We start from the raw sequence: 25,808 nt of genomic DNA on the forward strand, positions 1-25,808 counted from the left end.
AACAGAAGTTACAACAGATGGTGATTTAGCTGGAGAAGGGAAAATCTAAAGCATTCTAACCTTCACTTACTGGTTCAAAGGCTGAGGGGGCTTTGAAATAAAAAATTTGTTTTTCTAATGTAAGCTGTAAATATTTAGATCTAAAGATGTGAAAAATCTTTTACAGATGTATTTCAAGAATAAAGCAGCACTCCTTTGAGATAAGCGGTTTACAATTGCGCATAGCTTCAAAATGAAAAAATGAACACTAAGTTAAGTGATTTGGTTCAAGGTTACAAAAACCTTGTCTAACGAATAGCCCAATTCCCTATCAGTACCGAGGAGCGTAGACTTTGCAACTTTTTATTTCAGTGTGAAGTCTTGGAACCCGGGAGTCTGGAAGTTGGTACATTATTTATTTATTTCACAAAAATTTACTAAGTATCCCTTAGGTGTCTCTGCTGGCCTTGCTCTGAAATCAAGCACACAGAAATGTAAGGGGCCTTGGCCAACTATATTCTTCTCTACTTGGGAAAAGCAGAAATTAGGGGCGCCTGGGTGGCACAGCGGTTAAGCGTCTGCCTTCGGCTCAGGGCATGATCCCGGCGTTATGGGATCGAGCCCCACATCAGGCTCTTCCGCTATGGGCCTGCTTCTTCCTCTCCCACTCCCCCTGCTTGTGTTCCCTCTCTCACTGGCTGTCTCTATCTCTGTCGAATAAATAAATAAAATCTTAAAAAAAAAAAAAAGCAGAAATTAAATATGCAAAACATCCATTACTTAATGGTAATTGTGGCAACTGCAACATAGAAGACAACTGAATGGTTATGAGTTATCTGTTATAGAAGTCCTGATCTAGTCTGATGAATCAGGAAGGACTTCAGGAGGCCATGATGTCTGAACCGAGGTCTAAAAAGAAGCAGTCTGGGGGCCTGCTGGCCACTCCAGTGAGAGGGAACAGCAGCAGAAAGCTTGTCAGGCAGGAAAGAAAAGGGACAGGACAAGCACAAGAAAACGAAAGCAGGCCAGAGCATTGAAGAAACAAGTGGGACCAGGAACTACCATTTGAAATTAACAAGAAGACTGCCAGACAGTTTCTGCATTCCTGGGGGCCCTGGGTTAGCAGAATTTGTGAGAAGAAAGCAGGGTGTGAGTTGAGGGGGTCATGGAAATTTAGAAGAAAGAAATTTAGAAGAAGAAATTTCTAAGAAAGAAATTCATATTTGGAAAAAAGTGGGCAAACATTCCACTTTATTTTTATTTTATTATTTTTTAAATTTAATTTTTAAAATTTATTTTTTAAATTCTGTTATAATTAACACACAGTGTTATATTAGTTTCTGGTGTACAATATAGTGATTCAACAATTCTATACACTACTCAATGCTCATCATGATAAGTGAACTCTTAATCTCCTTCATCTAGTTCACCCATTCCCCACCCACCTCCTGTCCAGTGACCACCAGTTCTCTAATTTTTAGAGCCTGGTTTTTTTTGTTTATCTCTTTTTTTCTGTGTTTTGTGTCTTAAATTCGACACATGAGTGAAGTCATATGGTATTTGTCTTTCTCTGACTGACTAATTTCACTTAGAATTATACCCTCTAGATCCAACCATGTTGTCGCAAGTAACATGCCACTTACTTTACAGACAGCATTTGATTTACATTTCAAAACAGTCAGAAAGTAGGTTTTAATCCCTTTATTTCACATACAAAGAAACTGAGTCTCAGAGAGTGTAAATCATGTGTACATGATTCCAGCAAACTAGCTTCAAAGCTGGTACTTAAAATCAAAGAAATAGCATCACCACCTCCCAGAATCACAGACTTCTGTCCAAACAACAAGGCCTTATAGCTAAGGAGTGGAACTAACCACTGAGGTCATCCGACTTCCTTCAGTCGACAGATGAGGAAACTGGAGACTAATGATGTGAAGTGACACACCGAAGCGCACGGTGTTAGTTCCTGGAAGAGCCTGGGTTTATCATGAAGTCCACAGTGCTCTTCACCTTGCAACCCCAGGCTGCAGCCATTTTGTGGAGCCGCGGTTCCAAAAGTTAGGGGCTAAGAGAACCTCTGGACCTCTAACACTTTGTCAGACTGGGGCAGCCACATTTACTGGAAGAAGTCATCTTGAATGTTGGACTCAAAACTTCCTTTTCTCCTCTTCATTAATAATATCTGTTTTTGTTCCATCGACATAATTAGAAATCCTTCTGTGTGAATAAAGCAAGGTAATTTATTTCCTATCATCACAGAGATAAACCACCTGGCTCTTAATTCCAAAACTGTTCCGACAACTTTGGGAGTTCATGGGAATTGGGTAACTGTTCAGGTTCTGTAGAATAGAAAACCTTTGAGGTGGGTGGAATAGGAGAAAAAGCCAACTCAAAATTGGTTTTTAATGTTTTTAGATTTTTCAAGAAACCAGAACAGGGGCACTATTTGCCTATGCCAAATTGTTTTCAGAATGGATGAATTTGTGTAATATGTTCATAAAGAACATTCTGTTCAAAATGGGTAAATGCAAATTAATTGGGCTTTTAACATTAAAAAATGAATGCCGGTGAGTAGGTATTTTAAGAGAAGCGGTTCTGAAAACTGAAGTATCAATCATATTTAGTTAGGTTCTCCACTAGAGGGCAAAAAGAACATTTCAACACAATAGATGCTTTAATGACAGGCTGGCATTTGAAACCAGGCATGTTTCAGGTTATCTAATTGCCAGTCATCATTCTTAAAATGTACTTAATGTAATCACAAACAGTTGACTTTTAAATTTCTTCCAGGAAGCCGAGAACAATCAATTTTTATATCTCTGTCCCTGAGCTCATTTGTTGCCATCTAGCTGAAATTTTTCATTATAATACTTTTAATAAAATCATCTTAGAAATTACAAATTTGCTAATTGGAAAGAGATGTGCAGTAGGAGGCCAGCTGGATGGCATTTTTAGTGAAGAAAAGTATACTTGGAGAAAGATGACTTTTAAAGCTCTTGTAAAATAACATGCTGGCCCCTTAGAATTTATTGCGCATGCTTGTGTTTTTACAGGCATAAAGAAAATAAACTGCCATCAGTTTGCACCTTGTTCAGATGGAGGCACAAAGGAAAAAATGAGCTTGTACCTCAGAGCACTCAGCCACCACCTGTAACTTCCCTAGTGCATGGTATCTAGATCAGGTTCTTTGGAAGCAGAGCCTGAGACAAGGGTTCAGATGTTTGTGATTTATTAAGGGCGTGCTCTTCAGAAAAACTTTCTGTAAGAGAGGGAGTGAACACTAATTGAAGGGGACAAAGAGCAGAGCAAATGGGTTCCCAGGTAGCAATCATCCTTGTTCTAATTCACAGGGAGAGGGGAACATAAGTTGCAAAGTTATCCACCCTTGAGGAAAAGGTGCTGACCCTTGGTACCCCCTGTCAGTCAGTCTTTGGTTGTGGGCCATGATGTTGGAGAGTGTCAAGAAACCAGCATCAGAAAGCTCTCCTCAGCTGAGGGTGATGGTGTGTAGAAGGAGGCATCTGTCGGCCCAGAAATATAATAAAAACCCTGATGGAGGCATTCATCTTTGTAAATTGAGTCTGTATATATATGTGTGTGTTTATAAACTTGTACATGTTTACCTTTGAGCACAGTTGTTTTTCTAAACATCCTTTAATGCTATGACTTATTTTTTTTAAATGTCTTTTGTATGAGATTGATCCACATGAACTCACCATTATTCAACAATTATTATTCAAGTTATTCAATGGTTCTTGACCTACAAAAACATCAGTTTTATCAGTTTTATATAGTTCAGCCTACTTGTTTGTCTCATTGCTTTATTTTGTTATCCTTTTCCTTATTCAGTGTAACAAAAGCCATATATACCATGTAGTATTTACACAGTGAAGAAGTCTCTTATTTTGAAACTTCAGGGCAGAATGTTCCTATGTGGTTTCTTCTCACTTTATATAACCACTGTTTTATTCCTTTCACTAAAATGAGCATAACATTTTTTCAGATTTTTAAATTTGTTGAAGTTTACCCATGTGAGACTGATTCAATACAACTGAGACATTTCATTTACAGCCATGAAATAATAATACCCATTTGCCCTTAATAAGCCATATGTTCCATATGTTCTGTTAATCAAATAGAAATCTTTCGTGGAAGAAATGACTGTGGGGTTGGACCCTTCCTCAGGTTGTTTAAAAATATTTACTTAGCTCCTAGCGGGCACTGAAACACTGTCTTAGTTCTGTTGAGGCATTAAGATGAAGTATATGATCTCCCCTTTGCTCTCAAAGAATTAGAGGTCAGCCACTAATCTCAATACTTTGTATTACTAAGAGTATATGTTTGGAGCCCCTGGGTGGCTCAGTCGGTTAAGCCTCTGGCTTTTGATTTTGGCTGAGGTCATGATCTTGGGGTTGTGGAATCAAGCCCACGCCAGGCTCCGCGTTCAGTGGGGAGTCTGCTTGAGGGTCTCTCTCTCCCTCTGCCCCTCCCCCCATCAAATAAATAAATCTTTTTTAAGAAAGAATATATGTTTATGATGGTCATATCTTCCTGTTCATTGACTTTTTTTTTTACTAGTGTATAATACGTCTTTTCTTGTCCCTTATAATTTTTTTCTTACTGTCCATTTTTAAAGATAATAACATTGCTATTCCAGTTTTATATTGGCTCGTATTAGAGAGATAAGTCTTTTCCTCCTCTTATTTTCAATTTTTATGTCTTCTTGTGTATCTTTTGTTAACCATATATTCTCTGATCTTGATTTTTAATGGTACCTAAATTTAGAGACTTCTCTTAATGTGTGAGATTGTCTCATTACATGACCTTAATACTGCCATGTTATTTTACATTTCCCATTACTCTGCTTTCCTATCTCTTTCTAGTTTTTCACCCAAGAGATAGGGTTTTAGTTCACTAGTTTAAAAGTGATTCATTCTTTTTGTTTGTTTGTTTTGTTTCATTTATTTATTAGACAGACAGTGTGAGCGCACAAGCAGGGGGAGTTGGAGAGGGAGAAGCAAACTCTCATGAGCAGGGAGCCCAGTGTGGGGCTTGATCCCAGGACCCTGAGATCATGACCTAAGCCAAAGGCAGTCACTTAACCAACTGAGCCATCCAGGCCCCCCTAAAAGTGATCCATTCATTTTGTTCTTGTGATTGTCATTAACTTGGGGTCCACATTCATGTTCATATCCCCTATCAGTATCTAAATCTTCTAGTAACTAAGACAAGTCAGCCTGGCCCCTTCCATGACTTCTCATCATGTTGATGTATCCCATTCTAGATTTTTATTTCTGGCATTTTATGGTTATAATTTCTCTCTTTCTTTTCTGTGGTCTTTCATGGGAACACCATACTTACTCAAAATATTTTATTACCCTACCTTCCTGTATTTCTTGCCGTATCTTCTTGCCTTTGTTTTTTTTTTTTTTTTTAATGTTATGTTAGTCACCATACAGTACTTTTTTAGTTTTTGATGTGGTGTTCCATGATTCATTATTTGTGTATAACACCCAGTGCTCATTGAAATACTTGCCCACCTTGATACCCATCACCAGGCTAAACCATCCTCCCACCCCCTCCTCTCTGAAACCCTGTTTGTTTCCCAGAGTTCATAGTCTCTCATGGTTCATCTCCCCCTCTGATTTCCCCCTCTTCATTTTTCCCTTCCTTCTCCTAATGTCCTCCATGCTATTTCTTATGTTCCACATATGAGTGAAACCATATGATAATTGTCTTTCTCTGCTTGACCAGTTTCACTTAGCGTAATTCCCTCCAGTTCCATCCATGTCGATGCAAATGGTGGGTATTCATCCTTTCTGATGGCTGAGTGATATTCCATTGTATATATGGACCACATCTTCTTTATCCATTCGTCTGTTGAAGGGCATCTCCGCTCCTTTGTTCATAGCAGCAGCGTCCACAATAGCCAAACTGTGGAAGGAGCATTTGTTTCCTTTCTTTTTTGAGTCCTTGAACCAAGAAATTTTTTTAAGGCAGTCCTTACTTGGCAAATACTCTGAGGCCTTGTATGCCTGAGAATATATTTTATGCTTCAATGTTTCAATGACTTTTTAACAGTTTATCAAATTCCAGGTGATAAAAATCTTAGACAATTTGGTAGTATTGTAAGCATTTTTATCCTAATTTTCAAAAGATCTCACTCTTTGGAACGGCTGAAACCTACTAACATAACATAACAACATAACATAACATAAACATAACATAACATAACATAACATAACATAACCTAACAGCATAACCTAACCTAACCTAGCCTAACCTAACCTAACAACATAACATAACCAGGGGTTTTCTATGGGCTTCTACGCTTAGTAAATACCACATCTATAGGGTTTGAAGTTTAAATAAAAACTACCATGGTTGTTAGGATGTGGTTCTGTCAGGAACTTAGCAAGGAGCAAAAGAAGACAGATTCACCAGAGAGGAGATTTTAGGTAAGTGGAGGGCTGCCTCCTGTATGTAGCTTGTCTGCCCCACCTCCTTGTAGTTGGACCCCATTCCTCCATCTCTCCACACATTGTCTCACCCTACAGTTTGTGAATGATGTGAGTCCTTCCTAACACTCTCACCACGTCTGTCATGCACCTTTAAACTGTCAGCACACCCGCCGCCTACCCGCCATCTTGCCCTAGCTCTTTGCTCCTGCAGTGCTACTGCAGCTTGGTCTTAGATCCCAGCAATTCCTGGGGGATTCTGACAGGGATACTTGCTTCCCTGAGTCTTACAGTCAGACGGTCCTCAGCTCATCTGCCTACGAATCATTCACACAACTTTTTCCTCTTCAACCTCCCCTCCTTATGTTCTTTAAGATGCTGCTGGGAGAGTGGTGTTAGGGGAGAGCAGAGTGGGGTCTGGTAGGGGGTCTCTGGAGGTCCAGGGGAGCACAGATTGGCCCCATCACATTTGTGCCTGTTCTTCCTCTCAAGAAACACTTTTCCAAATTTTTGTAATACATCGACTGACATCTGTTGACACGCTCCTGGGTTCTGGGATAGGTGTCTTGCAACTTGGGATAACTGGTTGCAAATTAGGAACAGCTGGGATGAGACTAAAGCAGGACAGGAACTGAAAAAAATGTTTACGAGGCTAAGTCTTAATACAGAGCTGCTTATTTTCCATATGTCCCACTGGGATAAAATAGCTAATAGCCCTTATATTCTATAGAAAAGAAAGAACAGGGGGAGAAAAATATTCCACCAACATTATCTTTGGTGAAGAAAGAGACATTTGGTTTATGATTGTATTAGTGTTAGTATGATATCGGCGACAATTGAAAGCGACGTTTTGCCTATAGCCCTGCACAACTAATCGTGGCCTCAAAGGATAGAGGAAAGACAGAACCAATATGCTTCCTTGTCAATTCCAATTTCAGTTTCTGGAATTTGAGTCCAAAAATGGTGTTGGAATACAGATCTTGTTCCATTTTCATTACACCTGGGAGCTGTGCAATGCAAAAAGTGAATTGTGTAGTTAATCCCCTCAGGGAAGTGGTTTTCTGGTTGAGAAAGAAGCAACTCTGGATGAAAAATGTGCATAAACACAGGGATATGGTACTTGTTTTCAAAACAGGCTGAGCACAGAGTAGATGAGAATAAAAAAAAAAAAAAACCCATTAAGCTGCCCTTTAGAAAGTGGTCTTTAGAGACAGGAATTCTAACTGTCCCAAGTCTGTGCCTCCTGGGATGAAAGAGAAAAGGCCAGGAATAAAAGTAGTATAATTTGGAAATGTTCAACTGGATCTCAAAAGACTCATTACAAAGATCAGAGCAGAAAATTTCTGTTTTCTTACTGGTATTAGAGTGGTATCACACTTACTGGTACTTAGACTCCAAAATAATAACATTAATGACCATCGCTTAATAGCAAGTTTTCTTTGGGTTTATAAAGCAAGGAACATGGACCAAATTCCAACTGAGTTTATGATAATACTGAGGGATATTGTGAAACTTAATAGTATTTATAAAAGTTCATACAAATTTTCCCATTGCTCAAGGCATTGCTACCTCTGCTGTGGCTGAGGAGATTCCAGAAACAAAGGAGATTCCAAGACGAATAACTTTTTGTCTGAGACAGCATCACTTACCAATTAACAGAGTTGCACTTACATATCAGACTCACCAAGTTATCCAAGTAGGGGAGGCACTGGAACTCGTCTATTTAGGGCCCAGATTTTAAAGATGAGGAAACCAAGGCCCAGAGACAACGTGATGTTCCCAAGGTCACACAGGGAGTTAAAGGCCTAGGAGAAAAGTAAAAATTATAAGACTTTAAGTAATCTCTATACCTAATAGAGGCTTGAGCTCAGGGCTCAAACTTACTACCCTGAGATCAAGAGTTACATACTCTACCGATTGAGCCAGGCAGGCACCCCTGGCATGGGCACATTTTTTTTTTTAAAGATTTTATTTATTTATTTATTTATTTATGTATTTGTTTGTTTGTTTATTTAATTTCAGAGAGAGTGCAAGTGCACACAGGCCAAAGTGGGGAGGAGCAACAGAGGGAGAGAGAGAGAGGGTGGAGGAAAGGATCTCTAGCAGACCCCAAGCTGAGTGTGGAGCCCCACGTGAGGCTCGATCCCAAGGCCCCCAGATCATGACCTGAGCCAAAACCAAGAGTCTGAAGAATGCTCAACTGACTGAGCCACGAGGTGCCCCTACAATGGGCAAATTTTTAAAACTTTAGGGCATCACCAAAAATAGGTCTGGCTCCTTTAAATTCTAATAATACATGTTTAAACTACTGGTGTTCTGGAATTTTAAAAAATATTTTCGGCTTGGGCAGATGCACTCTTTAAGACATATGGGTAGGAGTGGCATGTTTCTGCCTGTCACTGAGAGCAGGTTTTTCCTCATAGCACAACTGCCCTCAGTAAGGGAAGACTTGGAGCCTTGCCCATTTTGTACAAGGCCCAGACTCTTGAGCAATGAAGTTGATCAGCTAGTGTTTGGTGCACAACTGCTAGGGTACGATGGGCCCTAATCTATAGCAGCTCGAAGTCTACGGGAAATGAGACAAACCCATGTTGCATAGTCTTCGTTCACTTAACACACATTTGAAAGGGCTTCCTCTTTTCCATAGTATGTGGAGTTGGGGCATGTAAAATCCCTGCCTAGCCTCAGTTCCTGACGTTCTCCAACTCACTGTGACCATGTACTCTGAGTTTTCTCCCTATCTTCCCATCAGCCTAACTGTGAGTAATTTCTTTTCAGCAATTAACCCCATATTCATTCTCACACCCCTCTGTTCCTACTAGGACACTTACCCTTTAGATACAGTCTCTTGGAAAGAGATTTCTTCATCCTTCTAGATCAGGTCAGATTTTTGTTTTGAACCTTCACAGCCCTCTGAGCTTTTACTTTCTAACACATTATTTTGTGTTTGTTTCTCTATATTCCTGATTTAATCATTAATATCTGTCTCTCCCACTACTCAGTGGTCTCCAAGAGCAGGGACAATGGCTTTTTGTTCACCTTTTTATCCCTGACATCCAGCAACATGTGAGGCACACTAGCAGGTACTTAATTAAAAGAATCGGGGGTAAATTATGTAATTATATGACTGCAATGCAGCTTAATTGATTAGGACATTTTGAATATAGTTAATTTCAGTTGTGAGTAGATAAATATTTGGAAAACATCAATTTCCTCAGTTCCTACAAAAATGTTGGCTGTGGCCTCCCTACTCAACCTGTGGAGGCGTTGGCATCAGCTGAGAGCCACTTAGAAATGCAGGGTCTCAGGCCCTCTCCAGATCTACTATGTCAGAATGTAAAGATGATAAGACTCCCGGGGTATTTCCTATGCACCGGGATATGTTGTAAATGAGAGATTAAAAACTCAGATGCTTTCTTTGCCCAGGCAGATCTCCAAAATGAGTGAATCAAGCCAGTTATGTAGGTAGAAGCATGGTAACAGGTGACTTCTGACCCTTGGTCTCCTCTTAGCAGGATGGTGGGGACTGTCTTGACATGAAGACCTTCATCTTCATCGAATACAGCCAGGAGGTTCTACAGATCTAGATGATGGCAGGCCTGGTGTTGTAAGACCTTTAAGCAGTTCAAGAGAAACCAGAAACACAAACTACACGGAGAGTCAGTTGCCTCCAACACTGACAACTAGATTCAATTCCTTTTCAGGCAAAAGAATTGTGAGGCTCAAACAGAGCACACATGTGTGATAGTTCTAGTTCCAAGGTCCCTGGTTTGCAAAATTTCATATTAATGAGGAGATTTTTAGGAATGCAGTAACACATCCTAATTCCTCACTAATTCAGAATTCTTTAATTTTGCAAGTCAGAAAATCCTCTTTTCTCTAGCCATCTCATTCATTCTTTCTTTCATTCATTTATTTACCCAGTATTCATTTAGTTGTACTCGGTGCTGAGTGGGTCCTGTGCCAGGTGAAGAGGACCTAAAAATGAATAACACATAATCCACATGACTTCTAAAGGCTTATACTTTCCTAATAGCAATGTTATACTTATGAAATACATGATTTTCTGTTGGTAGTGCTACAACAATTTGTCACATCTATTTCGAGAGATGTTCCTAGGGGGGTTACATTGTAGCTGGAGTGGTTCACAAATCTAGATGGCACAACAGAATTAGAAGGTACAGCTTATCAAAGACAAATGGAGTGAAGATTTATGAGATGTGGTTCAGCCAAAAAGCAATCACAAAGGACTGAATTCTTTTTTTTTTTAAGATTTTATTTATTTGAAAGAGAAATAGAGAGAGAAGAGGGTCAGAGGGAGAGGGACAAGCTGACTCCCTGCTGAGCAGAGAGCCGAAAGCTGGGCTCGACCCCAGGACCCTGGGATCATGACCTGAGCCAAAGGCAGACGCTTAACCCACCAAGCCACACAGGTTGGAGGGCTGAATTCTGAATAGCATTTGTAACACCCTTGGTGATTTTAAAATGTTAACATTTCTTGCAACATTTCCTCAGCTTCATAATTTCTGGCAGACAAGAAAACCTACTTCATCTTTGTGTAGGAGGGAGAGCTCTTTCACCAAAGCTAGAGCGTTGAATTCCATTTCTCATATAGAGTCAAGGCTTAATGAAGTGATTCAACCACATTTTGCATACTTTCTTTTTTTTTTTTTTCCTAGTTGTTGGGGTTCTCATTTCTCCAGTTGGTTTGAGGGCATTTATCTGTCTTTGTTAGAGAAGTTCAGATTACCTTGGGAGAAGCAGTGACATTTATGAGAAAGCCACACTGGTAACAAACACTTCACAAGGCTTTATATGAGTTTGGTGGCAGCTGTGCTCAAGAGCATAATAAAAATCAACTGACCGCTTTATTCAAATACCACTTGTTGATTGTTCCACAGTAGTGAGTGAGTGAAGGTCTAATTAATCTGTTACATAATATCCAGGGCATGAGTTTCCATCCAGGATCAGAGTATTTTTTGTCTCATTTCACCTGAGCTTTCTCTTTCGCTGATCCTCCTATGTTGAATAATGTTCTGATGATAAAATTAGTAACTTTTCATGTGTGGGGTTTTTTTGTCTTTTTTTTTTTTTTTTTTGGCATAAGAGTAATTTGCTTTCCAGAACACTTATGACCAAGTAGACAGGCTTGGATGACTCTGTCCTTCTGTATACACCTATTCTCTGGATAGCACACCACTCATCTATTTAGAATTTATTTTATTTTATTTTATTATTTTATTTTATTACTTTTTTAAATAGGCTGTATGCCCAACATGGGGTTCGAACTCATGACCCTGACATCGAGAGTTGCTTGCTCTACTGACTGAGCCAGCCAGGTACCCCTGTAGAATTTATTTTAATGTTTTAGTTTCATTGTCTCCATTCTGATTTGGAGAAGATTTTCACCCATGTTTTATTGGCCCTGCCACCCCCGCACTAGCATCTCTAGCCCTCTTACACTACAAAATCTCTCCAGCAGAGGTATCAGCATTCAGCATTATTGCTCTCCAGTGCTTCAGTATGTCTTCCCTAATCATAACATATCAGCATGTCTACCTGATGCTTCTTCACTCATCCTAGAGAGTAGGGGGTCTAGAGTCACCCAGGAAAATCTCGAGTCTATTCCATACTCTAAGGCAATGCTTTAATCTAAACTTTCTTCTTTATTCTCTCCCTCAGATTACTTTAAATCTTCCAAGTGCACCCCCCACCCTTACCGCCTTCGATATTTTGTACATCAGCCATGGAGACTTTTTTTGAAATGAAAATCTGAGCACACATGCCCCTTTTCTTGCTTAAAGTACTTCCATGGTTTCTCATTGCCTGGAGAGTGAAGCCAGGCTCCTTATCTGACACGTAAACTCCATTGTATTATGTCTCCAGTGTGGCCTTTCATAGCTACACCAGGCACTCCTGACTGCTTCTGACCTCTGAATGGGGTTCTCATGCCTTTAATATGTGACTCTCCCTCTTGTGAAATGGCACACACTGCTCCCTTTCCTTGGCCTCCCATCCCATCTCCGGAGTACCTTCCTGGCATATTATCACTTCATCCTTGCTTTGAAAGCTCGCTGTGTGGAACTTTCATCTGGATTCCAGTCATGGCTCTGCCACTTACTAGTTCCTGACCTGGAATAGGTCCTTCTGTCTCTCCATGCTTTGGTTTCCTCATCTGTGAAACAGGGTAATACCAGATTGCTGTGAAAACTAAACAAATACATGTGATGAATTTGTCACATGAGTACAGAATTATTATGGCTAAATCTATTAACCTTCAAAGTATTAATATCACATTTTATTTTACATTTTCAGTCAGTTTGAGGATAATACAAAGGCAAACCCACTATGATATAAAATCATAAAATAGAAGAAAGCATTCCAAAGCCAAACATAAATGATTTGGGGATTACCAATTAATTAGGATTAGTCATTTTCTGTTCTCTTTTGTTGATTAGGGTAATTAACATGTAGTTTTTAAAATTCAAGATTAAAATGAAATGGATTTAAATGAATGAGTACCTATATTGGAAAGAAGGAATGGAATGGAAAAATAGGTATTACATAATTGCTCAATTACCTTTCTAGTCTTAGCTGAACATTTTATTGGAAGGGTTCCAACATTTTTAAATTTTAGGATATTTATCCTATTTTATCTTAGGAGACTCAGAGAATGAAATTTGACATTGTGCAAACTCTGATGATGTATATAATTACCCTACTGCTTAGCTTAGGTATGCTAAAGAGTCTGCTGCCTCCAGGACCAATTACCTGGGTCTAAGGTTTGAAATGGTACGTAGGGTCGAGTACTGAGCCATGCTGAGGATCTCAGGAGATGCTGATGAACAAGAGAAAGGAAGCACTTCCGGCTGATTTCTGGAATGCTATTTAGATCTCTAGTTAGCTCTGAGGCCAGATCATGCTTCTATTTAAAGCAATGGCCTCAGGCAGCCAGGAGTCCTGTGTTATAATATGCAGAGGATTTCATAATTGGGAACAGAGTGTAATGTTTGAGATTTAGTGAAACTATAACTTTAGATAAAAACAGTCTCCATTCTTGAAAATCTGCTGGCACAGAGGGAGGGAAGCCTGAAGAAAGCTGAAGCAGGACCTCCTTGGCCTTCCCAGCAGCCAGTGCTGGCACGGTCCTGGGGCAAGGCCAGATTGCTGAGTTTTACTGGAGGATCAGGAAGTAGGCATTCTTCTACTGAGTTACTGATCAAATCAGGACCCTCCTGAGAGTGAAAGCTGGGCAATTATTTTCATACTCCTGATTTGCCCAGGACAATAACAGAAACAAGGACGGTCTGGGCAAACCGAGTATTGTGGTTACCCTGAAGTTGCAATGAGGACTAATGGTAAAAGAGAGGGGCAAACAGATTCATTACGAATGATAGCTCTCCCCACTCTTCGTGTGCTTGGGTCCTTCATTCTGCCTCTCTCTTTTTCTTGCATGATCTATGTTTTTCTTCTATCTTAATAGGTTTAAGTGTATGTCTAATGCTCAGATGACCCACAGTAATCAAATTCCTATAGAGGCACAAAACCTCTTTTCTGTGAAAATGTCACTGTGCTGTAAACTAAAACAGCATATCCTATAAGATTACAATGTTTATGAAGTCCTTGTATATTGAGATCATTACTGTTTGCAATAATGCACAATGCTTTGTATTCCAAATAAGTGTTTACTATCTATAGGAACACCTGCATTTACTGTGGATGTAAGCATGGTTTGTTTCTTTTGCTTTGGAGCTTTTCAATTTGAGGCCTATTGTGAGGGTTGAGACGTAAATATAGCTTCATTTCCTTTCTGTGAAATCTGTCAGTGTGTTTTAACCATTCATTCATTCAATAAACAATTAATAAGTGTCTATACTATCTGCCAGACGCTGTTAGAATTTATGTGGGACACAAAGATACAGAAGGTGTGGTCTTATGCTCAAAGTATTCACCCCTGGCAATTTTTTTTTTCCTGTGTCAAGAATATCTCCCCTTGTTTTTAATAACAAATCAGTTCAGATCGAATGTTTACACTTGGAAGAATCTACTATACTCAGCAATAATATACATCTGTCATTGTTTATCTATTTGAATGAAATGTAAACATGTATTTCTCCTCACTTCTACCCCCATCACATCCTGGGCATCTCTTCTGTGAAGCTGAGTCATCCAATGGTGGCTATTCCTGAACATGAAAGTCTTGATTCCAGAGAGGTAAATGTAAAATACAATTAGAGATGTAGTTATCCATTTCCATGTGATAGTTGATTGTAGAAATAAATATTATTTTAAAAATATTAAGAAGATCGTGCTTTTTATGCCCTTTAAAAAAATAATAAAACTAACTGGCCCACTTTGTGGTGTTCAGAAGCAACTGATAGTTGAGTAAATTCTTGCTTCTTAACGTAGAAGGTGGTTCCAGAGGTCCCCATACGTGTAGCACCTTGATCACAAACCAGCTCTTTCTATTCCAGCGTCTGTCTCTGAGATTTCCACTTTGGATTCATATGCGAAACCCTGTTGTCTTCTCTCAGTGGTCAAAGGGTGTTCGTAATACTTATGGGGGGTCTTGTGAATCAGAGACCCCAGTATGTCCTGGTATCTCAGTTTCAGCTCATTGGAGGATGTCTGCTGAGCTCACTGAGCCCTGCCCCTGATCCCCTGGTAAAATCGGCTTGCGTTGTGTAGCTCGTAGGCAAAAACATGCCAGCTGAAACGTAGCCTCTGATTTTCATACAAATGTGTAGCCACTTTCACATTTTGAGCTGACAAAAAATAAATTTAAGAATCTCTCTTTTATAAACGCTATACCAAAGAGGCAAAGAAAAAATTCTGTACAGCAATTTTTAATTTTCTGTTAATCAAGAGCAAGAATAACTGGACGATGTTTTATTCTACATCTTCTCAGACAAAGTGGTAAATGTGAGGGGAAAAAAGTGATTTTTAAAGGACTTGCCTTTCAGAAGGGAGTGAGAGAGCTCATGCTTTCATTTCAGATACCCTTGCAAATGAGGCGTGGTCAATTTTGCAGCCTCCAATTTAGAAAAAAAAACAAACAATACAAAAAAGAAGTAGGAATAATAAAATTCCAAACACAATGTAACTTTTCCCCAAGCAAATTTTCTACAATTTAGGGTGTATTATCCACTTTTCATAAACTGATGTTCCTATTGCTGCAAATTTTGAAACCTTTATCATATGAGACCACGTGGCTTTCTGCTCTAACATTAGGCATTAAACTAGACAATTGTGTTATGAATAGGTGTGGATTTCTATCTTTGAGCACATCTTCGATTATTTTTAAATAGGATTCTTGGTTCCATGAGTATGGACATACAGAAAAATTTTAAAAGATAAAGCCAAATTACATTCCTGAAAAATTATAACAATTCACCTTAGGAGGAGCCTGTTTTTACAGCTGTTTCCCTGTACTCTTGCCAGCATAGAGAACTATCATAATTGTCAATTTACCGAGAGCTTACTATATGTTAAAATGTATTATGCACTTTATATGCTTTATTTTACTTATCTTCACAAAATGAAGTTAAGTACTATTATTCCCATTTTACAGATGAGGAAACTGAGGCTGAGGGGAATCAGTATATTGCCTAAGGTGAAATAGCTGGGACGTATCTGCTCCATCAGAGGTTGAATCCAGATCCGACTGCCTAGAGCCTATGCTCTTAAGAACTCTACCATAGTCTGTCTAGCTCTCTATCCAAATCTCTAGCTATACTATCTAAATCTTTCTTCCCCCCCTTTTTTTTTTTTAAGATTTTACTTATTTATTTAAGAGAGAGCGCAAGAGACCACAAGCAGGGGGACTGGCAGAGGGAGAGGGAGAAGCAGGCTCCCCACTGAACAGGGAGCCCAATGCAGGGCTAGATCCCAGGACCCTGGGATCATGACCCGAGCCAATGGCAGGCGCTCAACTGACTGAGCCGCCCAGGTGCCCTAAATCTTTCTTCCTTTTAAAATCATATTTTAGGGGCACCTGAGTGGCTCAGTCAGTTGAGCGTCTGCCTTCGGCTCAGGTCATGGTCATGATCCCAGGGTCCTGAGATGGAGCCCCAGGGCACGGCGGCCTGCAACCTGCTCAGCGGGGAGCCTGCTTCTCCCTCTCCCTCTGCCTGCTGCTCCCCTGCTTGTGCTCTCTCTCTAAAAAAATAAAATCTTTAACAAATAAATAAAATCATATTTTAAAATATTGACAATTAAAAGGGGAACTTATTTTTCATATTTTTTTGCATTTTAAAAATTCTGTATTTTTCCATTATTTTCATCTATTTTGTTTATGCAGTATGTTAGGTATTTATCTACCGATATGGTAATATTTTTCTTACTGAGTTGCAAACTCCCTTCATATATTAAGGATATTAATTCTTTGTCAAATGTGCTAGCCCTTTCAGGGTGATGGTGGCAGATTGTGTTAATAGTAAAAAAATTGGACAGTTATGTCCAAAAATAGAAAGACTGAATAAATTTTACACATTTCAATGAGTGTTTTCCTAACTTTCCCATTCAGCCATTAGCCAATGGCTCACTCTACATTTCTCGTCACTGATTATTTAGGTTCTTGATTTCAGTAACCTGCAGAGGCTTATCTTCTCTCCAACTCTTAAGCTTTTCCTTCTGTCATCTGAGCTTTCTTCTTTTCTATTCTTCTCTTTTCTTTTCTTTCTTTCTTTCTTTCTTTCTTTCTTTCTTTCTTTTTATTTATTTATTTTTTTTTTGAGTAATCTCTACACTCAATATGGGGCTCAAACTCACGACCCTGAGATCAAGAGTCACGTGCTCTACCCACTGAGCGAGCCAGGTGCCCCCAAATTNCTCTACCCACTGAGCGAGCCAGGTACCCCCAAATTTTACACATTTCAGATGAATGTAAAAAGCTAAGCAAATGTTCTCTTTCTTTCAAACATAATAATTTTGGCTCAAACTCACATAGGCTGTTCTACACAATAAAATTGTTTCCACACAGTAATAGAAAATCAATTGGTTATTTAAATAACAAAGACATCTAGTTCAGATAATAAATGCTGAATTAAGAACTTTTGAATGTGTTGCAAAAAAGAATAGCTTGGATGTCATATTTGCTTTTTTTGCACCAATTACCATAATTCTAGAGATAAAACTTAAAATTAAGCTAGTGGGTGAGATTAACAAAAGATGATTTCAACCTCAGATATGAGAATAAAGAAACTAAAGTTTGAAGTTTAATATTTATGAGAGATAGTGAGTTACTGTTGGTATTAAAAGAACTGTAAATAATTAAGCAAAAGGCTATTTTATTTTTCCAGCGTGCTGTATTTTACTTGTTAGTAATATTGGCACATTTTAGAGCAATTTCGCAACTTCTTACAACTTCTTACGATAGGCGGGCAGACTGCAATACTGACCAGTATGTTTTCCCCAAACCCTGTCTTTTTTATTTATTTACCTACATGGCATCAACCAAGAAAATGATCTGTTTTTATAAAACAATTCTATTCTTGTGACTCTATAGCCTAAAGAGTAACCTGTTTCAGTTAAATACCCAGTGAAAATAAAGAATTATGGAAGAACCTTGACTGGATCTCAGAATCCCCCCTTGGTTTTTCTTTCAGTTCTTGAAGACAGCAGTTTGTCTTTCTTACTACCAGAGTCCCACCTCTTATTTTTAATCACGTTATTTGTAGATATTGGTTTTTCAAATTTGCTTTGTAATTCCTTTAAAAACGAACAGACCTCAGATTTATCTGATTGGATTTGCCCCTTGTTTTTCTAAATCATATGATTTAGAAAATACACTTTAAAAGAACTAACTCAAAAGAACATTCCAGTTATAATCTAGTTCAGGGGTTCTCAACTCGGGCTGAACATTAGAATCCACTGGGACTTTTTAAAAGCCCCAGTAGCAGGGTTTCACTCCAGGCAAACTAAGTTGAAGATCTCTGAAGGGGGGCAAAGGCATTGGTTGTTTGAAAATCTCTCCAGGTGGTACAAGTGGACAACAAGAATTGAGATCTTCAAATTCTAGCTCCTTTCTTGATGCTCTAGGAAAGCAAGTAAGTTATTCAATCTCAGAAACAAAAATTTGAATGTAAAAACAGGAGAATCAAAAAGAAGTTTGTTTGAATTAATAAAATTGGGTCACGTATTTCTGTCAAGCGATCATAAAGATTTAACATGTGCTTTAACCTGGTAGGTTAATTTTGAGAGCTCTGTTCTATGTTGAGATTCACTGTAATTTTCTTAGTAAAATCTAACATTTCTTTCTGTTTTCTTTGATATCCTACACAAATTTGGAAAATCCTTAGGCTGGGCTGGGCATAGCATTTGGTGCAAGCTGAGTGTGGGGGGTTGGGGGGTATTATATTCCAAAGGATATTTTATTTACCATTTTATATGGCACTTCAAAAAATACTTGGCCAATGATGAGCCCTCATACAAGCAGATGAAATCCCTAAATAATTGATTTGACCTGATCAATTTTCAAAGAAGGTCACTTTCATGCATGTCAATTGTTCACACCAAAGCAATAATTTCCAAAGTAGGTGTATATATAGCACCATCTAATTTATGGCAAGCTCCCTGCCTGAGGGAAATGATTTCCGAGTAGAGTTACTTAGAAGAAATTAAATTCTAGTAGCAATAATTATTTCTGATTGTATTCATCATGTCTTGTGAATTCAGCAACTCTTTGATCCACAACCACTCTATAACCCACTTCTCGTTCCACAGGCTTCATTGTGAAAGTCATACTGGGGAATGAGATAGAAACAGACCTGCTGCTCTTCACATCGCCTGCTACATGCAGCCCTGGGCCTATTTTATTTTTAACTTGAGGGTCAATTGATTTCTAAAAACATGATTAGATGCAGTTGATTCTGACCTTTTGGATCCACTTGCTATTAACACAACTTGAGAGCTAATCATTCACCAGCTGCCCATAAACACATACTAGGCAAATTCTTCTCCTGTTTTCTCATTCCTTCTCTTTGCAGATTTTTGATAAACATTCAAGAGTTGGCACGATAATAATAGTGCTAGCAAGGTGACTATGACTGATTAGCTCCTGTGGTGCATATAAGCATTTTGTGCTCATTTTATTTTAAATTCCAGAACCTCCATTGGCGTTTAAAGTTCTAATCTTAGGGGACACAAGTCTCGTTCCTTTATCTGTATTCTCCAGATGAGAACATAGGGAAAAGAAAATAATTGTCTTGTCCATGGAAGCCACTCTCATTTTCTGGTTTGATTCAAGGGTAAAAATGAGACGATCAAGAGAAATGGGCCCACTCTGTTCCCTTGAGGCAATTTCCCATAGACGTTATTTCTCAAAATCAGGCTTTGATAAATCTTGGATTGTTGAGTTCAAGGTTGTAATCTCAGGCAAGAACTCAGAATCTGGATATTATTAACTGCTGATTAAAAGAAAATGCATATGCTTTGATAGACAACTGGCTGGAGAACCAGAGTAAATTCGTCTTATAAACACAAATAATATGAATTCCTGGATGGATAGCCATCCAGGTAGACAAGGCAAAGAGAAAGAGAAGGACATTCCTACCACAGATTTGGCAACCCCATCAAAATGACTTTCCTGGGTTGTAAGCCCCCTGCCTGTTTGGGGGAAATATAATTTTAAAAAATGCTGCCAACCCAGAAATCATCTTCTTAAAGATAGTAGAGAAAGGAAACACTTTTGTTATTAAATAAGCATTAAACTGGAATGTGATATGCGTCACAATTACAATTGCAAAGACAGGAAGAAATCTCACCCTTCATATAGCCAAGCAGATACAACCCATTATATACACGGTTCTCAAGATAAACAATAATTCAGTTCATCCTCAAGTAAGAAGATTTGGCAGTAGTATTTATTATACATAGTTCACCCTAAATTGCCTGGTAATTGGGGCCACTGTGTTAGTTAATCGGCTTTACACAAAGCAAAAGTACACTTCTCTTATCTTTATGACAAGAGTTAGTTTTACAGCTTGGAGCCAGGTGTCAGCTAAAGTTAGGCTCTTAACCACGCTCAGAAACCAGGAAATAGGGGTGCTGTCTCACTTGGACATTTACATACAAAGGAATGATTCTCAAAGTCCTTGAGAAAGACATTCCTGGGTCTTAAAGCTGACAAAATGCCCTTTGAATTTTCAGAAGAATGTATATATATTTCCAAGGAAGGAGAATGTATTTAACGAAGGAGGGAGGGAAATTGCTTCCCATATTTTCTTTTTTAAAAAGATTTATTTATTTATTTTAGTGGGGGGAGGAGCAGAGGGAGAGAATCTTGTAGACTCCCCACTGAGCATGGCGCCAATGCAGGGCTCAATCCCAGGATCCATGAGATCATGACCTGAGCCGAAACCAAGAGTTGGCTGCTTAACTGACTGAGCCACCCAGGCACCCAAATTCCCCTATTTTCAATGAGGAGAATGAAGCCTCTTCTTTTTAATTTCTCTTTGTTCTTTCAACTGGTGGACAAGGGGCAGAGCTGCAATCTGAAAGTCTTACTTTGAAGTAGTCAATAAAAAGACACCAGTGTCATTTGTTTTTCTTTTCTAAGGACACAGTTGAATCTAATACAGAAGTGGGGGTTCGGCAATTTTGGGGTCTCTCCTTCAAAGTCATCTCAATAGATTATTGTTGGGTTTTGCATTGTCGTGAGTCATGGTAAAGCTGAGCAAAAGTCAGGGAACTAGATGGACTTACATTCCTCTGTGTGCTAATTTCTCAAGATAAACAAAATAAGATGAAGGCTAAACATTATTTGGAGCTCAGGTCCTGCAGTTATTAACTGTTTTGACCCCAGATTCAATGTGATGCTGTCTAGCATCGGTTATACCTGTATTCTCTATCAACCTACTTTTATAGCACCTTTAATTACTGTACATTTTATAGCTTCTGGCTTCTGGACAATGAATTCTGATACTAGATCCTGTGTTTTCACGTGAAAGTTAGTAGTTATGTAAATGTCCAAAATACATTTAATATCTTTCAGAAAACAATGAATATATAGCAATAAGATTAGATACATTTCCTGGAAATAACTATTTTTCTGGATACATGAAGTCTGGCTTCATATTTACAAGGGCACATATGTAGATCATTTTGCTTTCATTTGGCAGAGAAAAGTATACATGAATGGTTTTGTATACAAAGGGAATAAAAATTTTACACCGCACATTCTTTTAAGAAATGCTTTCTGTAACATTGGGTTAAAGTTTTACAACCCTACATTACTTATTATCCAAAGTTCACGCAAAATAAAAAAGAAATTGGAATTTGAGTCCCTTCAAAATTATGATTTTTAAAAAGGTCTTAAGTTCTTTCTTGTTTGTATTTTCTGATATCCAAAATAAGTGTGTTGTTCAACTGGCAGTGTGGGAAAATCCCGAGCCTTAGTTACCAGGGGGCTAGTCTGAAACATAAAGATTTATTTATTTATTTTATTAATGAACTTCATTTTTCTGAAATATCAGACCTTTGTTTTTCCCAAGTTATTTAATGCCTTACTTACTGAGATTGGCAAAGGAAACTAAGAACTTCACAAAATGTCGAAAATCCTGACTCTACCCGTCANCTACCAGGGGGCTAGTCTGAAACATAAAGATTTATTTATTTATTTTATTAATGAACATTTTTCTGAAATATCAGACCTTTGTTTTTCCCAAGTTATTTAACACCTTACTTACTGAGATTGGCAAAGGAAACTAAGAACTTCACAAAATGTCGAAAATCCTGACTCTACCCGTCATAGCATGATGCATCATTTTAAACCAGCTGCTGAACTGTGATGCCAGGCATTACTTTGATCTGCCAGTGGGTTCAGGAGGAACCCAGAAATAGTGCCGAGTTTGCCAGCATGGCAACAGTGGATGAGCTACCTATTCCTCTCCAGTCTGACTTAATTACTTACCTAATTATAAATCTTATATGAAAAGAATTCAGAGGACATGGAGTCCAGTATTTGATTAGATGTTATGAACCTGTCTGCACTTATATCCTTACACATCTTCTGTTTAAATACTTCCAGTATTTAAATGACACAGTTGGTCATTTATAAACCACACACAATATGGGTTTTCGTATAATGGCTAAGACAGACTAATGACTACACCACCAACAAAAACAAATAGAAAACACTGGACAGATTAGGGTTTAATTTCAAATGCTGTGGCCTTGGGCATGATATTTAATCTTTTTGGGCCTCAATTTCATTCTCTGCAAAATGAGATCAAGGGATAATGGTGAAGATCTGCATTAATGCATGCAAAGTGCTTAGCATATAAAATACATAACACTTCATAAGCATTGGCTAAAGGATGATGATTCCTTTAAATCTCTTGTAGTAGTTGCTACCGAATGTTGGTACTTTCAGGAAAATCAAATAGATGGTGGTTTTTATTTGTTAGAAAGAAAAGGAGGAGATGCGATTTAGTCATTTGCTCCTTTTATTTTAAAGCTTTGGACAATCCCAGATGATGAAAGCTACAATTTAATTATTTCATGACTACTGATTTTCTGTGGCCAGAACAAATCAGGGCAGTGCTGGAGCTGCCCTCTTGTTTCAGTAGCTTTTTCGTTACCTCCTCCTGCTTGTAACAAATGTAGTTTGTCCTAAATGTTACAGAATGTATCCATGTCTCACAATTCTGCTTAGCTGCTTGGCCATGCCATACTCAGGTTTTCTGTTTCTTTACTTACCTTTGTACATAGCTCGTGTTTCTTTCGGAGTCAGGTCTCCCAGGCCACAGCTTCATCACCCTGTGATCCAGCCCAGGGCCAAGCAGGGAGACTTGCTTACAGAAGAGCAATGGGCCTCTTCTCTTCTCCACCTGCCATTTTGGAATGCCCCATTGGCATCCAGAAGTATAAAGTTATGGTCGTTTCCTTCCATTAGTGCCATTCCATGACATTGTTCGATTAGAGTGATGTTATAGAACGAAATTTCTCTTCTGCCCTCGTCTCTGACACTTTCTTTTAAACTTCCTTTCTTGACTTGTATAATTTACCAAGACCCATCCCCCTCAGTTAGGTTTATGTCTTCTGTTCTGGAGACTAACCCTGTCAAACAGGAACACATGGAGATTGATGGGTAAAGAAATTAATGAAAATCACTCCTGTGTCACCCTGTAGCCAATTGAAATCAATATATGAAACAACAAAAACAACAATAGGAGGCCTATTTGGGGTCTCTGTCTTTTGTAATGGTCCATTTTGCAAAAGCTGAGACTTATTCCAGTCCCACTTCACTTTCCCTCCTTGTTTGAGAGATTACATTCTTGGGAATGGTGGAGTCATCCGCACTAAAGGAAGGGGGCAGGCAGCAGCCAAGTGATCAACGGGTGAGGGCTTGTGGGTGGGATATGGCAATGCTGTACCTTAAGGCTGCACCGGCCCCCCAAAGCCATCATAACCCCTTGCACGAGGCCGGAGCTGCTTTGCTGAGCTCTCAAGAGATCAGAGTCCGATTGAAGGTACAGCTGCATGTCTTTATTATGCCATTAATTGTGTAACAACAAAACAGCTCCCGAGGGAAAAAAGAAAACATTTCCTACTATAAATAATGTTTTATATGAGACTCTATGCCCAAATGCTAACGTATACCTTTTCAGGTGTGTAGTTTTGAAGTTTTATTTATTTCATCAACCTGACTACTATTTTCTCTTGTTTTGTAGCAATGAAGTTGGAGCAGAAGCTGAAAACACAGGCCACGCTGAAGTTTTCTAGAATGCTGGTGCTAATCACTTGCTAGATTTGATGTTTAATTTTTTTTTGTTTTTCAGTATGAGTGTTCCCTTTATGAACTGCAATGCAGAAGTGGAATTAAAAAAAAAAAGTGTGCAAGCATATAACATCGCAGTACCCGACTAACACCCAGCATAGAAAAGATTGATCTGTGGCTTCTCGCACCACTGTTAGAGCCTTTAATGCCTTCTGTTAAGCTGACGGCAAAACTAACATGCCCCTCTATTTAGCAGCCAAATAAAGAAGAATCATGGGTAAATAGAGGAATGCTTGTGACTATTTTTCAACACCAGTTTTATTTAATGCATCCGTTACTTACTGAATCAGGTTTTATTTCCCCTTTGATTAATTGATTGATTTTTTTATGTGTAAAGAAAATGAACAACTTTAAAAAAATGAGCCCCTGTCTGCTTTCAGGGGATGCTAATATTCAGGGGTTCACTGGGGTGATCTTAAACATGAGAACGTTGGTATTTCACGTAACTCACGCAGTTTTCTTGTTCTGTTTGGGTTCCACACTCCCGGGACAGACCACATCCTGGGGGCAGCCCAGTGATGTTCAGCACCGTGTGGCTGGGATGTTGCTTACATCGTGGTTTCTCTGTTGTCACATGATTCTTGTGAAGGGTACTTCAGAGTCAGTTCATACTTGTAATCTTGGGAGCAGTAAAGACCACAGAGCAAACCCATACTGTGATGACAAGCCTGGGAGCCCACGCTCCAGCATACCCAATGCTCACCAAATTGGCCATCTGTCCTAGCCTTGTCTATGTGGTTTCCTTTTTATAGCCTTCTGCCCAGCTGGGTAACCTAGAGCAATACACACTAATCAGCAAACCATGACAATTCTAGACAGTGCGCTCCCGATAGCAGGAGGTGAGCCTTGGTAATGGCTCCTTTACTTACTTCTTGCACATAATCCTTGTTCCCTTGGAGCCAGCTCTATTTGAGCCGCAGCTCTCTCAGACCACTGCTTCATTACTCCATAATCCTGCCCAAGACAAAGCAGGGCCAGTTGTCTACAGAAGAGCAACAGGTCTTTCTCATTCTCCACCTGCCATTTTGGGAGGGATCTATTGTCAGTCATTGATTGGCACCTGGAAGTACAAAGCTCTCCTACCGTCTCCATTCGCCTGCGAGGAGCAGAAGAGCTCCAGTACAGCTCTCTGCTCATCTCCAGAACAAACACCGCTTCTCTATCCACCTGCTACATTGTGTGAGGCATCAGTTTAGATTATTAATAATAATCTCGTATTCACTGTGTTCTTCTCATGTGCCAGGCGTCACACCAAGTGCTTCATATGAATGTAACCTAACCTTCACAATGAGACTGCGAGGTAGGTAATACTATTACGTATATTTTATGTTTGTGAGAACAGATTCCAAAAGATTAACTCGAGTTCTTAAGTGGCAGAGGCAGAATTCAAATCCAGATACTCTGACTCATAGACCAGCCATTTATTGAGCCATTCATTCATTCGTTCGTTCATTCATTCATTTTTCACACCTTCAGTGTGAAAAGTTGAGTTTATCACACTTCCCAGTTCACGGCAGACTGCCATTACAAGTTTGGGCGAGTTCTTCTCCTATGTATTGGTTGATTAGATGACTCATTATCTTTTATAACAG

General features: G+C 39.0%; 1 protein-coding gene across 7 annotated transcripts in view; it reads left to right on the top strand.

The window, feature by feature from the left end:
- MLIP (muscular LMNA interacting protein) overlaps positions 1-24,438 on the top strand; it is a 260,174-nt gene extending 235,736 nt beyond the window's left edge. For 6 of the 7 annotated variants that reach the window (XM_034648137.1, XM_034648132.1, XM_034648134.1 and 3 more), the window contains 2 exons: positions 14,598-14,651; positions 24,110-24,438. In XM_034648137.1, coding sequence (XP_034504028.1) covers positions 14,598-14,651; positions 24,110-24,115 — 60 coding nt within the window. In that variant the 3' untranslated portion in view covers positions 24,116-24,438. The remainder of the gene's footprint in view (positions 1-14,597; positions 14,652-24,109) is intronic. The other variant, XM_034648136.1, reaches the window with a different exon arrangement.
- Positions 24,439-25,808: the final 1,370 nt, after the last annotated feature.

Source organism: Ailuropoda melanoleuca, chromosome 19, assembly GCF_002007445.2.
Source record: "Ailuropoda melanoleuca isolate Jingjing chromosome 19, ASM200744v2, whole genome shotgun sequence".
Classification (NCBI taxonomy): Eukaryota; Metazoa; Chordata; class Mammalia; order Carnivora; family Ursidae; genus Ailuropoda; species Ailuropoda melanoleuca.